Source organism: Lotus japonicus, chromosome 2 (genome assembly GCF_012489685.1).
Source record: "Lotus japonicus ecotype B-129 chromosome 2, LjGifu_v1.2".
NCBI lineage: Eukaryota > Viridiplantae > Streptophyta > Magnoliopsida > Fabales > Fabaceae > Lotus > Lotus japonicus.
The window spans coordinates 58,756,673-58,772,786 of record NC_080042.1 but is presented as its reverse complement, the minus strand read 5'-3'; the positions used below and the strand labels follow the sequence as shown (position 1 = coordinate 58,772,786).

At 38.2% G+C, this 16,114-nt stretch overlaps 2 protein-coding genes across 6 annotated transcripts; one reads left to right on the top strand and one right to left on the bottom strand.

Moving 5' to 3' along the window:
* Positions 1-9,466: 9,466 nt before the first annotated feature.
* LOC130735498 (uncharacterized) lies at positions 9,467-10,152 on the bottom strand. Its single transcript, XM_057587457.1, has 2 exons — positions 9,895-10,152; positions 9,467-9,800 (listed from the first exon to the last, which is right to left on the bottom strand). The coding sequence occupies exons 1-2, from the start codon at positions 10,051-10,053 to the stop codon at positions 9,651-9,653; spliced, it is 309 nt and encodes a 102-aa protein (XP_057443440.1). The 5' UTR covers positions 10,054-10,152; the 3' UTR covers positions 9,467-9,650.
* Positions 10,153-10,579: 427 nt separating this feature from the next.
* On the top strand, positions 10,580-14,115 carry LOC130738547 (FBD-associated F-box protein At5g56370-like). Of its 5 annotated transcripts, XR_009019438.1 has the most exons (5): positions 10,581-11,377; positions 11,466-11,627; positions 11,714-12,287; positions 13,677-13,726; positions 13,800-14,115. XR_009019438.1 is itself a non-coding variant. In XM_057590570.1 (3 exons), the coding sequence occupies exons 1-3, from the start codon at positions 10,688-10,690 to the stop codon at positions 12,032-12,034; spliced, it is 1,158 nt and encodes a 385-aa protein (XP_057446553.1). In that variant the 5' UTR covers positions 10,580-10,687; the 3' UTR covers positions 12,035-14,115. The 5 variants fall into 5 exon arrangements, 2 of the variants coding, with proteins under 2 accessions (XP_057446553.1, XP_057446552.1); XR_009019437.1 differs by having other exon boundaries at positions 13,677-14,115; XR_009019436.1 differs by having other exon boundaries at positions 11,714-13,726.
* The last annotated feature ends 1,999 nt before the right edge of the window (positions 14,116-16,114 follow it).

Genomic DNA, 16,114 nt, shown 5'->3' with positions numbered 1-16,114 from the left:
TGCTCGAAAAAGACGCACAGAGAGTTGAGAAGTATCATCAGAAGATAGATGATCACGAACCTGCCGAAAAACTCTAGCAAGCACATTGGTATGGTTAATCATGTGTTTTAAATCCTCAACCAATGAATTATCAAGCTCTTTTCCAACACCGTTAGAGCTGCACAATATTAAAAAAAAAGATTAAATAATTATAAATAAAGATATACATGGCGTAATATCTAATGACAACACGTATAATATTAAACTTTTGTGTTACCTAAGAATTTTCATCCGATTTTTTGTTTCGTTTTGTGTATCGTATATATACAATTGAGCAAATTTTGGGGGTTGACCTACTTGCGGAATTAAGCTTCATATTCGATGATAGTTTTGACCGCATAGGACAAATTGTGGAGGCCCGCCTCCGTCATTAATAGAAGTTTGAACCTTACCCACCCATAGAGGTAAATGCGAACATGCTGTTATATACTCTGATATTTTCCTTAAAATTCTTAGCTCTAGGATCTTTGTCTGTCCATAAATCCAGTAATAAAGATGGCGGGTTGCGTAGATAAGGAATGGTAACTTTTCCTTTTAAACAACACAATGAAAATGTAGCTTGTCCGGAGGATTTTATTTTCCCAGTTTTCTCATCATGCCATATTAGAGCATTACAATAGAAACAAATAGACGTAGGATCACCCAAGTCAAGTATTTCTGTAAATTGTATAAAATGTGTTTTTAATAAATTATAAATACAATTATATATTAAAACCTTTTTCAAATAAATAAAATTAAATAAATGAAATACGTGCCATAGATGACTGAAGTGGAAATAATTGTCCAAAAATCTGGGCTAAAGCTAAATCTGTCCAAATCTCAAATATTCGGATGCAATGTTCCCCATGATGATTTGGTCCAAGCAGCGAGTGTCCTAAGAGTGCAGATCGGTAACCTTCCATTCAAATACCTCGGAGCCCCTCTTGGTGATAATCCTCGCAGGAAAAGGTTTTGGCAACCTCTGATAGAAAATGTGAGGCTAAGGCTGGGTTCTTGGGGTTCTAAATACTTATCCCTTAGTGGAAGGCTTGTGCTGCTAAAAGCAGTTTTGAGCGCCATTCCAATCTATCACATGTCTCTTTTCCTGGCCCCGGTTGGAGTGGTGGGCGAACTAGAGAAATTGATGTGATCTTTCCTTTGGGGGAGGTTGGATGGAGGGCGAGGAATTTCTTGGATCGCATGGGAACAAATCTGTAGAAGTGCTCAAGTAGGAGGGCTTGGGGTTGGCTTTATTGGTTGGAGAAATAAAGTTTTACTTCTCAAGTGGGCGTATCATCACTATGGGATGAATGGGTTCAATGAAGGTTATTGGCAATACCCACGATCTGATCCTGAATGCATTCTATTACACCTTAAAAGATGCTATCTAAATGATTATAGAGGCACCAGCGGTGAGTTTCAATTCGCAACATATATAATGCGAAATGGAAGAGTTTTAGAGAAGATGAGAATACGATGTGGCTTTAGCGTAAATCAACTGGAAGAGCCTAAGTTGTTTAAAGAATTTTCCTCATGCACAAGGTGCTCAACAACTTGTAAACTTTCCTTTGAAGGGGCAAGAGAAGTGTGGGACCTGAAGTGAGGACTGCGTGGAAGTGATAGCAAACTAGATTTGTTAGCTGCAAGTAGTTTCTCCATTTTTTCCCTTTTAACTAATAGCTAGCTACAAGGATATGGATCTTGTCTTGATTTTCAAATTAGTCAAACTAGTTCTTTACTGATGGTTAATTAGTAGATTTGAGATATAGTCATATAGTGCGCAGTTGTACGTTAAATTCTGATCTTATGCGAACCTCAATTGTAGGTATGTGTAAATTCTCTCTCAAACAGGAGCAGCACATGCCCAAAAATATAATATTTAGTTGTTTACTGTTCAAGAAGAACTCACTTGTTTTTTGATAGCATGAGTTTTTTGTGTGTATCAATGTAGTAGCAGAATATGGTAAAGAATTAAACTTCTACATAAGATGAATGTATCATTTCAATAAGATAGGGACTTGTACCACTATGAAGTACTTGGATCACTGGAATCTATGATTAGCTATATGAAACAAAAGTTTCATAACAAGGCTGAATCCTAACAGCTTATCACGCTTGCAATTGACATTTGTTCAACCAGCTTTTATAATGAACAGCCAAGTGTACGGAGGAATATATAGAGTAATGGTTATGCAGCTATTGCATTTTTTGGGAGATAAAAAGTGGTTTAGTCTGTCTTTCACCCATCCCTGAGTTTGTCTGAACAGTCAGAACAGACATGACTAAAAAGTGGTTTAGTCATGTCTTGACTCTTGAGCTTGTGCAGGACTCCAGGTGGATCCAAGCGTGTTCACATTTCTGTTATTGCATGCCAATTTCATGGCACTGTGAATTTTATTTCTGACTATGCTCTTGGTTAAACTTAGGCAGTGTGATTTCTTTTTGCCCAACCTTATTATGTCTTGCTTCATTTCTTTTTATGCAGGGCTCTACTTTTTTCAACCTCTATTTAGAAGGGCTAAGTTTTAATTATGTTTATATTGCAATTGCTAGAGCCATTATTTTTTGGTTTCTGTTACACAAGATGGTGCAGTCAGTCTATTTCCCTTTATCAAATCATTGCAAATTTGCAATGGTGTGTGAGCTGCATTTTTTAAAATTTCATTAACGCAAAATTTTACAGGGGCTATGTTTGCACCAATTTAACTATTCCTGATGCATGTTGAAACACAGTTCCTATATTCTTATTTACTATTACTCGTTTGTCTATAATAGTTGAGCAAGTTTTCAATAATCTAGTAAATACATGTCATAGGACAATCCTGAAGGCCCGGTAAAACGGATTCCTATTACCATGTTTTCAGTAATTTACATTTTTATTGCTTGGTATATTGGTGTACAGTTAAAATTTTAGTGGTTGATCATTTACATTTGTTGTTCCTTTTTTTTAAGTTGTCTGCATTTTAGCTAATGTATGTGTGTGCCAAGATGTAGGACCAGATGTTGTAACATCGTGCTGTGACATTTGTCCCTGCGGATCTGCTGTGTGTTTGGCTGATTTTTCTAGAAGCTTTGGATGGGTTTCGTGATAATCAAGTTAGGGTTATTGAAGAAGCTTCTCTGTGCTATCTGGAATATAATATAGTGGAATCAAATCTGTTGAAGAGGATTTGATTTGGTTTAAATTGTGAAAGTTGTTATCTTTTGTTCAAATCTTATTTGATAAGATTTGTTACTGGTTTAAAAGATTTGTTCCAGATCTGTTTTGTGGACTCTATTTTCGTGCAAGCTCATTGAAGATCAAGACCTGAAGAATGACTATTTAAGGAGGCTTAACCCTAGTTGCAAAGTGTGCGTTGGGCACCCAAGGATTGGGTTTTTAGGGTTTTGTTTTGTGAGTCCTTGTTCTGTTATTTTGTACACCTCTCTACTGCCTCCATTGATAATCATATGTTTTAGAGTTGGTTTGTTTAGTTGAGTTGTAATCTCTTCAAATTGTTGTTTGATCATGAGATCTATCTTTCAATCTCTTGTAAGGGATCGGTCACTGTGGCAGTGATCATTAGGAGTTAGGGGAAGTTTTCTCATAGCTTAGAGGAGAAGGGCTAAGCTAGATTCACTTATGTAATAGTGGTAGACATTGAAGAGGCTCTATACTAAGGGGGAGTACTTAGGTATAGGAGGGACTTTCATGTGACCTGAGAGCTATTATTTGATAGTGAATTGACTCCTGGATTGGTATCCTCCAGATGTAGGTGATGTTGCACCGAACTGGGTTAACAATTCCCTGTGTTTTTTTCGTTGATTTAATTTATGTACTGTTGTGCAATTGTCGAACCGATTGTCCCAACATCGCGTTCGACATCTGTCCTGTGTGAGAACCAGAATTTCAACATTCCTTGATTACTACCTCTGGCAGTTCTAAGTGGTTCTATATTTTGTTGTCCGTGAACTTTCAGTGTAAGTTAATAGTAGCTCAGTTATTAATAGATTGTAACACCAAGTTTAGTAATTGATCAAATTGTGCAGCTTACCTTACTGCCATTTTGATTTTGCCTCTTTCCACCAAATGGTTTCCTCTCAAATGCTTCGCTTATGCTGTTAGGCTGTGTTGAATAGTGAGTACCATAGGAAATAGCATCTAAAATGTCTTTTTAGCGTGTAAAAGTAAATCATTAAGAAAGTAGAGAATGATAGAAGTTCTGAACGATTACTAACAAAATTACTTAGAAAAACCTATGCAAAATCATCAAAAGAAAATTGAAGCATAACCAAGTACATAGTTGTTACTTGTTAGCAAATGAGCTCTCCATATGCTTATTTTAGCTTATTTGAATAAGTATCTAATAATAGTTTATAAAATAGCTGATGTGGAGCTTAGCATCTTTTTTCTTTCTTTCATTTGATCATATGCAAGAGAGTTGGCCTTAAGAAAAGGCTCCTAATCGAGTCTTTTGAATGGAAATTCTTTTTATTGGGAGAGTTACTCTAATCATGATTTGAATGTTTTTTGTTTGAACACGATTATTTATCATTAAGGATTTCTCTGAAGGATCAATAGGATTGCTCCTAACAACTTCTGGATATTGGAATGAACTAGTGGTGGAAAAATTGAGTACCAATAATTAATTTCAATCTGAGCTTTATCCAATGCTCTACTAATCATGTGTAGCCATAAAATCCCACCTACTGGTCTGATTGATTGAACAATTGAACTAAGACTCGATCACTTGACTAGTTCGAACATCTCATCATTTTGAATGCTAATCGGTGTGAATCGGGATGAACCGGTCGAGTTTTGGTTGGACTGGCAAGTCAAAGTGGAAGGCAAGAGAAAAATGTTTATGCTAGCTAAAAATTGAACCTTAGACAAGCAAGAAATGAAGCAAAGCCTTTACCAAGACATACTTATAGAAAGAAAAAAATGAATTAAAAATCTTTCTTGGAGATATCCATTTTTCGGGAGAGATAGATAAGATATCTCAACTCAGTGCCATCTTGATACCACCTAGGAAAATCCTATTAATTGCAATTTTCTCCCGATCCCTGAAGCATGAAAAAAAAGGGTCGAATGGTACGATCTCGCTGTCACCCCAGAATGAAAGGGGTGATCTCGTAGTTCTTGTTCTTAAAAATTTGAATCGTCGGGAACATAACTCTTCCATCTCAGTTCTGGTGATTCATAGCTAAATACATGACAATTGAATCATGAGCCGAGATCATAAAAAGCATATTGCGAGTAGGAAGTGGAATTAATACAATGAATTCAAAAGCATCAAACCTCTCTTGTTCAGAAGAACCGAAACACATCGAAATGGATAGGAAGAATTGAAGCCCTGTCAAATAGAGATTTTTTTCTTTCAGCCATTTTTGGATTGTTAATACGATACATGTTGAAGAGATCTATCCAGTTCCAAATATAACTGACATTGCTCCCCATTCCCATCTCTATTAAGAGCTTGACGGACGCTAGAATTAAATGAGTTATGTTCCAAAAATTCAATCCTCGGCCGTAAGTAGACTCACTAAGTAGACTCACTCTCTCTCGGGGCAACAGTGGACCCCTTCCTGCCAAAAACAAGGGACCTACTTCTTGACTATATCTGTTTAATACACTGTTGTCAATATTAGAGTTGACAAAAACAGTGAGCAGTAAGCAATAGATCTCCCCTTATTGATTTTTGGAAAGCTGGTGGCCGCCTGTGAATAAGCAAAGGGGTGGCCTGATCCGACATTGTCCGAATCCTACTTGGAGAGATTTGATTCATTGAAAGGGTTCGCTTTGACCACCATTAAGAGTTGAAGAAAAGAAAAAAAAAACAAGCCAAGATATATTTTGTTTAATATATACACACGTTAATATATTATTAGAGTTTTTTTAGTTAACTTCTATGATACTTTTAATTTATAAATTATTCCTTTCGTAATAAACTATACTTTTTGACTATTTTTAACTAGTTGTTTAACTATAAATTATATAATGAAAATAGTTTTAAATTTAAGTATATTAACTTTTATTAAAAATATTAAAAAAATTGATATACACGACTCATCCAATCCAATTAGTGAACCACTGGTTCGATCCGTGACTCATGACTCAGCACCTCAGCTGAATCGATAACTGAGCTGAGCTCAAACCCCTAAATTTTGAATAAATAGTTTTTTTTGGTACATCGGAAAGATAAATTGCACCTACCATGAATTGATCCCTGGACCTCTCACTACCCAACCCATATGTCTCTTAGCTCCTACCACTTGAGCTATCCTACAAGGACGAATAAATAGTTATTTCATCACAATTCACAATCTTGAACAATTTTTCTAAAAAAAAACAAATATAAGTATTTTTTTAACGTAAATATTAGTAGTAATTGTAAATATTTTATTATTTATAATCGTGTTTGTAAAAAGGTAGCTTAGCACGGAAAGCTTGTCGTCTTGGGTCTCTACTTCAAGTTTGGAAGCAACCACCCTCATCCGTTTATGCTTCCCTTTACTTAGATTCTGTTAGTTAGTTTTATTTTTCTGTTACTTTTCCTTTTGTAAAAAAAAGGCTTAATTCCAATTTGGCCCCCTGATGTTTCAAGAATGGGCGATTCGCACCCCCCGTGTATAAAAGTTGTGGTCAAACTCCCCTTTGTTACAAAACTGTGCTAACGAAGCCCTTCCGTTAGCTTCCGTCTGTTGACCAAACGGAAGTGGCTTACGTGTATTTTTAATTTCTTTAAACCTTTATTTTTTTTCAAAAACATTCCCTCTAAATTGACCAAACCCGATTCCCCCCAAATTTTTCCCAAATTGAACCCTATATTTCCAATTGAACCCTAAATTCACCATTAGAACAAAGAGAAAGTGTGCGCCTTCAATCCCTCAAGTTCCTGGGTTTCTATCTCTGAATCGAACGGTTGCAGACCAAGATTCGTGCATGGCAAGGAGAGGGAGAGATCGTGGACGGCGTGGATCGGCTGGAGCAAGGAATCCGAGGCAAACCCCTTCGCTGTCGAACAGTGAAGCTCCGCATGTGGTCCACACTGCTGGCCATTCGAGGTACCTTTTCCCTTCCTCTCTGTCGTTTCTTGTATATTTTATGGTTCAGGGTGTTTAATTTATTGCAATTTACTGTGGTTGTTGGAATCTAGATTGGCAACTGTACATATTTGGCATGGGGGAAAGTTTGTGACTCACCCTACGTATGACTATATTGATGGGGTCTGTGAAAGTGTTGAGAAGTGTGATGTTGATACCATAAACTCAATTGAGTTGGTAAAATTAGCCAGAGGTCTAGGTTACAGGTCCTTCAAAGTGTGGTACCTTCAACCTGGGTTTTCCCTTCAACATGGGTGCAGACACTTTTCAAATGATAGTGATGTGGTGAGGTTCTTGGATGAGCACATTGGGGCTGATGAAATTACATTCTACATTGAGACATTGACAGATGTTCCTGGATCTCTATCAGGCTTGGTAATTGATGATGATGATGAGGTTCAGATAGTCCCTGGACCTGAGGTTACTCAACCTGAGCTTCTCACTGGAACTGAAACTGAGGTTGTCACTCCACCAGAGGTCACTGAAGTTGAGCTTCTCACTGGACCTGAACTTGAGGTTGTCACTCCACCTGAGGTTACTCAAGAGGAGTTTGTCACTCCACCTGAAAGTGTTGCTGCTAAGGTTACTCAACCTGAAAGTGTTGAGGTTTCTCAACCTGACACTGCTGAGGTTACTCAACCTGAAACTAAGAAGGTTAGTCAACTTGAAACTGCTGAAGTTGTTATTGATGCTAGTTTTGTGAAAGAATTGAATGAGGAGGCTTGGAATGACATGAAGCAGATACCTATCAAACAATGGAGCAGAGCTGGCTATAGCACATACCCAAAATGTGACTTGCAAGTTAATAACATGTGTGAGGCCTTCAACAGAGCAATCCTAGAGTATAGGGATAAACCTATAATCAACATGCTTGAAGGATTGAAGTTCTATCTTACCAACAGGATTGTGAAGCAAAGGGATATGGTTATTAGGTACCAGGGTGATCTATGTCCAACCATTCAGAAGAAATTAGAGGTGTCTAAGAGAGACGCTGCTGCATGGCTTCCTTTATCTGCTGGAGACCCTAGGAATTCACTTTTTGAAGTAACTAATGGGACTTGGAAGTATGCAGTGAATTTGGATGCTAAATCTTGTGCATGCAGAAGGTGGGACCTAACTGGTATCCCTTGCTGCCATGTTGTAGCTTGCATATGGTACAACAACACAAGGCCTGAGGATTTTGTAGACCCTTATTACTGGTAATTGTGTTAATGTTGTATCTTGTATTACTGAAATTGTATGTTGCATATCTTGTATTACTGATATCATCTCATTTATGTGTTTAGGAAAAGTACGTTTTTGAGGACATATGAAAATATCATACTACCATCAAATGGTCCTGACTTGTGGCCTAATCCTGGGAATAATGTATTGCCAATCATCCCACCAGCAATGAGGAGGGCTCCTGGAAGACCAAAGAAAAAAAGGGTGAGGGCTGCTGATGAGCCCAGAGATCCACATAAGCTGCAAAGGTTTCAATCAACTGTCTTTTGTGGCAACTGTAGAAGGGCAGGCCACAACATCAGATCATGCAAGGCAAAAACAGTTGCTGATATTGTTATTCCACCAGGAGGGAATAAGGTAATGATTTGCAACAACTAACTTATTAATTTGTTTTAAATTTATTTTCCTTTCCAACTTTTTTTATTTCAGCTCTGGTTATTTCATGTTTGGAACTAACAGAAACAAAAGAAGAAGACTAAAGAGGCAAGTGGCAGTGGAACAACTGAGGGAGCAACAACTCAGCAACCACCCCTAAACCCAACTAATGGAGCATCTCAGCAACAACCCCAGGGAGCATCTCAGCAACCACCTCAAGGAGCACAATTCAATGTTGGTGTCTTGACTCAAGAAGTTCCATCACAGGGAGGAAGCTCAAGAAATGAAGTGGGAACTACATCAAGGACCAAAAAGAGGTCAAGAGCATCATTGAGTGTTGTGGAAACTTAAGACAGTCTCACTTGAAGAAGGCTGCAACATTATGTGTTTTGATTAAGTGGGAACTAGTTAGGCATATTTTGATGTTTTGGTCCCTTTAATTATGATGTTTTGTGGACCTTAGTTATGATGTTGTGGGAACCTTAATTATGTAATTTGTTATGTTCCTAACTTACCTTTGAAGGTTATGAACCTAAATTATGTATTTTGTGGTGTTTTAATTAAGCATGATACCTTTGGAGCTTCAAATGTTGTGTTAATTAAGTATGATTTGGTTTCTGTGGACATGATTTGGTTTCTGTGAACATGATTTGGTTTCTGTGTTAATTAAGGATGATGTGGTTTCCTTGTTTTGTAACATGCATCAGGATAGATAGCAAGCCATAGCAAAATTAAGGTAATATAGCAACATAGAAACATAGACTTTAGACTAAACTGTGAGAATTCTCATTGCATTAGAATATCAAGTAGCAATTAGGCTACCAATTACATTCCATCATAACCAAGTAGGCTTAATTCCTAACCAGTACATGACATGAGCCCTATTTCCTAAGGTAAATTTTCAGCAACAACATTACAATCACAAGCAGAAAAACTGCACTAAGTCCCTACCCAATGACACAACACCTAGTCAAATAGATCTCCTTCTTCTTATGCACTTCAAGCTTGCGGATTAGCCCAGAAATAACCTTCCTATCACGTACATTGCCTTCCCCATCATACCAATGAAAATATGAGCACAATCTCCTCCCATAAACCTGAAAAGGAAACCCAGAAATATTACAAACATTGTCAATGATATTTTCCAAACTAAGATGAAAAGGAAACCCAGTTTCGATTGTCAAAACTTACTTGATATTTTCCACATCCATAGAATCGCCGGCCAGCATTTTCACCCACCCAACATGTAACTAGTTTCGACTCAGCCCCACAATCGCAAACCCTTGTCGTTCCTCGAACAGACCCATGGGTCATGGAGCTTCCACTTGACATTTGGCTTCCTCTTTCCATCCATCGCAGCAGCGACTTCCTGGGGGGAATCGGTTCTTCAAGCTATTGCTATCGTCTTCTCCCTCGCACCGGTTCTTCAAACTACTGCTATCTTCTTCTCCCTTTCTTTTCTCTTCAACAATGGTGAAATTAGGGTTCAAGTTGGGTTCAATTTGGGGGATCGGGTCTTATGAATTGGGGGGGGTGATTTTCATGAAAAAATAATTGTTTAAAGAAAATATAATAACACGTGGCCGCCACGTCAATTAATGAAGCCACTTCCGTTTGGTCAACAGATGGAAGCTAACGGAAGGGCTTCGTTAGCACAGTTTTGTAACAAAGGGGAGCTTGACTGCAACTTTTATACACGGGGGGTGCGGATCGCCCATTCTTGAAACATCAGGAGCCCAAACTGGAATTAAGCCTAAAAAAAAATAAGTGTAACTCCTATGTAACATTTGGAGACATAAAAGAATATATTAGACAAATTTTGCTGTTGTGTTTGGTAACATACCACCATCAAACACGTTAGGTTTTACTTTTATCTCCCCCAGGCCCCAATAATAGCCAAGCGCATAAACACAAGAGGGATGCAGCAGCCAAAGCAGGAGCAGTAAGATTCACTTGTAAATTTTGGATTATCTAAGAAGCAAGGATGGGCGATTTGATAAGCACCTTACCGGAGGAACTGATATGCCACATACTCTCTTTTCTCCCAACCCTGGAAGCAGTTCGCACTTGCGTCCTCTCCAAGAGATGGAAGACACTGTGGCGTTCAGTTCTCACTCTCTACTTCGACGACTCTCTTACATATAAAAAAGAGGAACATGCTCGTTTTGTTCAGTCCGTGTCTGCAGCCATCTTCTCCCAAGATCAACGTCAACCTATCCACAAATTTCGCCTCAAGACTTACTCTAATCCTGCCACTGTCACTGTTTGGGTTCATGCTGCTGTGCAACTTAGAGTTCAACACCTCGATCTCTCCCTCTCTTCTCAGTATGTTCAACACCCACCTAACTTGTCTTCCATCTTCACTTGCAAAACTCTCCTGGTTCTTAAGTTGCAGGGCACCAAGTTGGAACCTATTTCCTCTGTTGATTTACCTTTCCTTAAACACCTCCATCTACAAGATTTGAGGTTCTCAAAACGTGCATGTCTCGCCGAGCTTCTTTCTGGATGTCCACTTCTTGAGGATTTTAAAGCAAAACGTTTAGATTTTCATGAAGATGTCACTGACAGAGAGTTTAAGACCTTACCCAACTTGCTCAGAGCAAAAATTTCTGCCAGAACTGATGTTTTTTTGCTTGGAGTGGTTAGCAATGTCAAGTTTTTGCACATAGATGAGGTAATTTGATTTATGCTTTATGAATCATTATATTTTCATTCCTATTCGACATGAGATATTTGATAAATTGTTATTGTAACTCATGCAGATTTTCTTTAGGTTTGGTGAAGGCACAAGACCCTATATTTTCCCTATGTTTCACAATTTAACCCATCTTGAGCTTGAATATAGATGTTATAATGATAATTGGTCTCAGGTGGTGGAATTGCTCCAGCATTGCCCCAAGCTTCAAGTTCTTGTCACTAACCAGGTTTCATTAAAGGCTTAGAATGATTTCTATTTTTTGACACTTCTTCACTTGTTTTCATTTATTTATTTTGTGTTTATTCGTAATAGCCATATTTTCATCAGACTAAGATGAATGGAATCAATGAAGAAGTAGGTGATTGGCAATATCGACGATCAGATCCTGAATGCATTTTGTTACACCTTAAAAGATGCTATCTAAATGATTATAGAGGCACTAGCGGTGAGTTTCAATTTGCAACATATATAATGGGGAATGGAAGAGTTTTAGAGAAGATGAGAATACGCGGTGGCTTTAGCGTAAATCAACTGGAAGAGCCTAAGTTGTTTAAAGAATTATCCTCATGCACGAGGTGCTCAACAACTTGTAAGCTTTCCTTTGAAGGGGAAAGAGATTTGAGGGAAATCTAACAAAGGAAGAGAAATGTGGGACGTCAAGTGAGGACCGCGTGGAAGTGATAGCAAACTAGATTTGTTAGCTACAAGTAGTTTCTCCCTTTTTTTCCTTTTAACTATTAGTTAGCTACAAGGATATGGATCTTGTCTTGATTTTCAAGTTAGTCAAAAGTTCTTCACTGATGGTTCATTGTAGATTTGAGATATAGTGCGCAAGTGTGAGGCAACTCTACGTCAAATTCTGATCTTATGCGAACCTCAATTGTAGGTATGTGTAAATTTTCTCTCAAACAGGAGCAGCACATGCCCAAAAATATAATATTTAGTTGTTTGTTCAAGAAGAACTCTCTTGTTTTGTGATAGTATGATTTTTTTCTTTTGTGTATCATTGTAGTAGCAGAATATGGTAAAAAATTAAATTTCTACACTTATCTAGCTTGCAATTGACATATGTGCAACCAGCTTTTCTGTTGCTCGGTTAATGAACAACCAAGGGTACAGAGGGATAGAGTAATGGTTATGCAGCTATTGCATATTTTGGGAGATAAAAAGTGGTTTAGTCTGTCCTTCACCTTAATGGAGAAGGAAAAAGTCTGTATTTCACTCTTAGTGGTATCTTGAAATCTTGAATTAAAAGTTTTTTTCTTTCTTTCTATTATTTCTTTGAGTTTTGGTTGGGTATTAAGTTGCTTGGTTTATGAGATTTTAGGGTAGGTAAGTTGCTTTCTCTTTATTTGAGCAATTGGAACATTGGAAGGCTTTGTTGGGAGAGCCATGGGAAGGCACATGAAGATATATATTATATATACATAGGATTTGCTAAAATAATCCCACTAGACTTTATAAGAGAGTAAGTTAGCACTTAACACACTTTCTTTCTTTTAGACAAAAACATTATGTGTCTCATTCTTAAAAACAATTTCACCTATTGGGTAATAAGTAATTAAACTATCATTTTTTTTTCTTCTAAAATCTGCATATTTTTACTTCTCCCCCTTCACCTAGCCTTGCAACCAATTGTTACTGCTACATTTCCTATCTGCCTTATAATACCCACTTACAAGGAAGAACCATTATGACTTAGTGGTAAAAGCTAATGTTCCATCATCCATGTCTTCTTGTCATAAGGAATTCCAAGCCCATTTTCTACATCCTAACCATGACAAACTCCCATCTGTTTTTCAGAAAGATCATTTTCTACATCCTACCCATTTTCTACACCCTAAACCCTAGATTAAAAAATTTCTGGATTTAGTTTGCTAACTTACTCCTTAAAAATAAGTGGGATTACATTAGCAACCCCTATACATAACACGTACACACACACACACACCCCAGAGCTTGTTCTAAGAGTGTATGACCTTGCAAATGTGCGTTCAATACCTGATGTTTTTCTGAACATGCAAATGTCCTGCCCCTATTTTTGTAGCCAGATCTGCTTGTTCTTTGTTCAACTTTTACGAAGTATGAAATTTTGATTAGTCAGTCTGAAGTAGAAGTGTAGAACAGTGATTTTGGTGCTTTTCTGTTAGAGTAATTTTGCTTACATGAACAACTAATTAAGATCTTCTAAATGGTATGGATTAGAGTTTCATCTCTATTTTCTATGACTTGAAGGAGGTTTTCTAGTTTCTATAATTTCCTCAATTTTTTGAAGATCCACTTGCTTGACTAATTGGAATCAAGGCCTATGAGATTTGATACAGGGTAAGTTTCTTCTCATCAAATTGGAATCAGGTATAATGAAATTATTGAGATTGTTGTTCTAATGTCTATGTAGGAAAAGCAGAACAAGCTGAAGATCAATGAAATATTTTGATGCAGTATGCTTTTCTTCCTTGTCATATTTGATTTCTTTTCTTTCAGCAATGATATATTTTTCTGGGTATTCTTTCCTCATGAGCTTGTGCATGGAGAGGAGTTCACATGAGAATATGAGATATGTCTAACTCTCTGTAATTGCATGTCAGTTACATGAGATATGCCTAACTCTGCTCTTGGTTAATTTTATGCAATGTGCTCTCTATCTTTTCTTTGTCGATTTCTATCAGACGGTCTGAATTGTTTTATTTATGCAAAATTTAAACTTCCTGATCTACTATGTTTGCAGCAATTTAAGTATTCCTGATGCATGTTGAAACAATAATTTGTTGAGAACCCAAACTCACTGGTACAACAAAGAGTGAAAAGAAACAAACAGAAGGTAAATTGATTGCTTATTGATGGCAATTGGAATATTACAGAAAGAGAGTAGTTCCCCTGATTCTGATCAGAGCTAAGCTCCTATAGGAAGCTCATAGCTTCCTACTCATTTCTATACCCTCAATAATCAAAGATAAACCTCTCAACCTCTCTCTTATTCCTTATAAGCATGGAACGATTACAATTAACGCTCAAACTCACTGGTACAACAAAGAGTGAAAAGAAACAAACAGAAGGTAAATTGATTGCTTATTGATGGCAATTGGAATATTACAGAAAGAGAGTAGTTCCCCTGATTCTGATCAGAGCTAAGCTCCTATAGGAAGCTCATAGCTTCCTACTCATTTCTATACCCTCAATAATCAAAGATAAACCTCTCAACCTCTCTCTTATTCCTTATAAGCATGGAACGATTACAATTAACGCTCAATCACCAGCTGTAAGGTAGTTACAAAGTGTTTCCCTTTTTTCCCCTTCTAGAATACACTCTCCATACCTTTTTCTCCAAAGTCCTGATGGGATAATGTTTCACTTGGGCCACTTGTTGGATCACAATCCCTAACAATACCACCTTCTGAAACTACAACCTTGTCCTCAAGGTTGAACGTAGAAAATTGGCTCTTGATGGTAAGTGCATCTTCCCAAGTAGCTTCCTCTGCTGCCATGCCTTTCCACTGGACCAAAACTTGCTGGATCATTTTAGCTCCGGATGGCTTTCTTAAGCAAGGATACATGGAAAACGGGGGGGGGGGGGGGGGTGCACACGAGAGCCCTCTGGTAACTTTAGCTTGTAAGCCATCGCTCCTACGCGAGCCAAAATTAGGTAAGGTCCATAGTAGCGGGCAACAAGCTTGGCATGCACACAGGTGACTACACTTTGCTGGCGATGGGCTCTTAACTTAACAAAAACTCACTCCCCTACTGCAAACGATTTCTCCACCCTCCTAGCGTCGGCTTGAGTGGTCATCCTATCCTGAGCACGCTGCAGTTGTGTTCTCAACTAGCGTAGTGCTTCATCTCTGTCCAGCAGCTATCTTTGGAATGCTTCTACTCGTCTCCCCTAGCCCCCAACGGGTTAATACTGGCGGTTTACGACCATACACCACCTCAAATGAGGTCTGGTTAGTAGTAGAGTGGTAGGTAGTATTAAACCAGTACTCCGCCCAGTTTATCCATATGACCCTTGTCTTAGGTTGCTCCGCAGAGAAGCAACGAAGATATGTTTCGAGGCAACAGTTGACCACTTCGGTCTGACCATCCGATTCCGTAACATGGGTCTAAACACATTTCCGTAACATTGGTCTAAACACCTCGTTCATCAGACTTTGGAAAGTAGGCGAGGCGTTCATGAGCCCAAACGACATTACCAAGACCTCGTAGTTCCCCTTATGAGTTCGGAACGCTGTTTTATGCACATCTTCAGCCTTAACACGAACTTGGTGATATCCTGATTTTAAATCAAGCTTAGAAAAGTATCTTGCCCCATGCAGTTCATCAAGCAATTCTTCAATGACAAGTATATGGAATTTGTCGAGCACTGTTACCTTGTTGAGTGCGAGATAATCCACACACATGCGCCATGCTTGGTCTTTCTTCTTTACAAGTATGAATGGGCTGGAATATACACTGGTATTGTGACGAATGATGCCTGCTGTTAGCATTTCCTGGACTTGCTTCTCAATCTCATTTTTGTGTATGTGGGGATTACAGTAGGGTCGAACGTTGACGGGTCCTTGTCCTTCCACAATGTTGATGCAATGCTCCCTTCCTCTACTCGGGGGTAAGCCAGTTTTTGCTGCAAACACTTCTTCATATTTGTGCAATAAACTCTGCAATTCACTTTGCTGTGCTACAAATATCCCTTGCTCACCAATACCTTCCTTCCTGGAATTT

Bases quoted from the DNA above. Each gene is read 5' to 3' on its own strand.
- LOC130738547 (XM_057590569.1), top strand. From the start codon at position 10,688: ATGGGCGATTTGATAAGCACCTTACCGGAGGAACTGATATGCCACATA. The intron at 11,378-11,465 runs GTAATTTGATTT...TAACTCATGCAG, and splicing joins AGTTTTTGCACATAGATGAG to ATTTTCTTTAGGTTTGGTGA. The intron at 11,628-11,713 runs GTTTCATTAAAG...TATTCGTAATAG, and splicing joins AAGTTCTTGTCACTAACCAG to CCATATTTTCATCAGACTAA.
- LOC130735498 (XM_057587457.1), bottom strand. From the start codon at position 10,053: ATGGAAAGAGGAAGCCAAATGTCAAGTGGAAGCTCCATGACCCATGGG. The intron at 9,801-9,894 runs GTAAGTTTTGAC...TTTCCTTTTCAG, and splicing joins ATGGATGTGGAAAATATCAA to GTTTATGGGAGGAGATTGTG.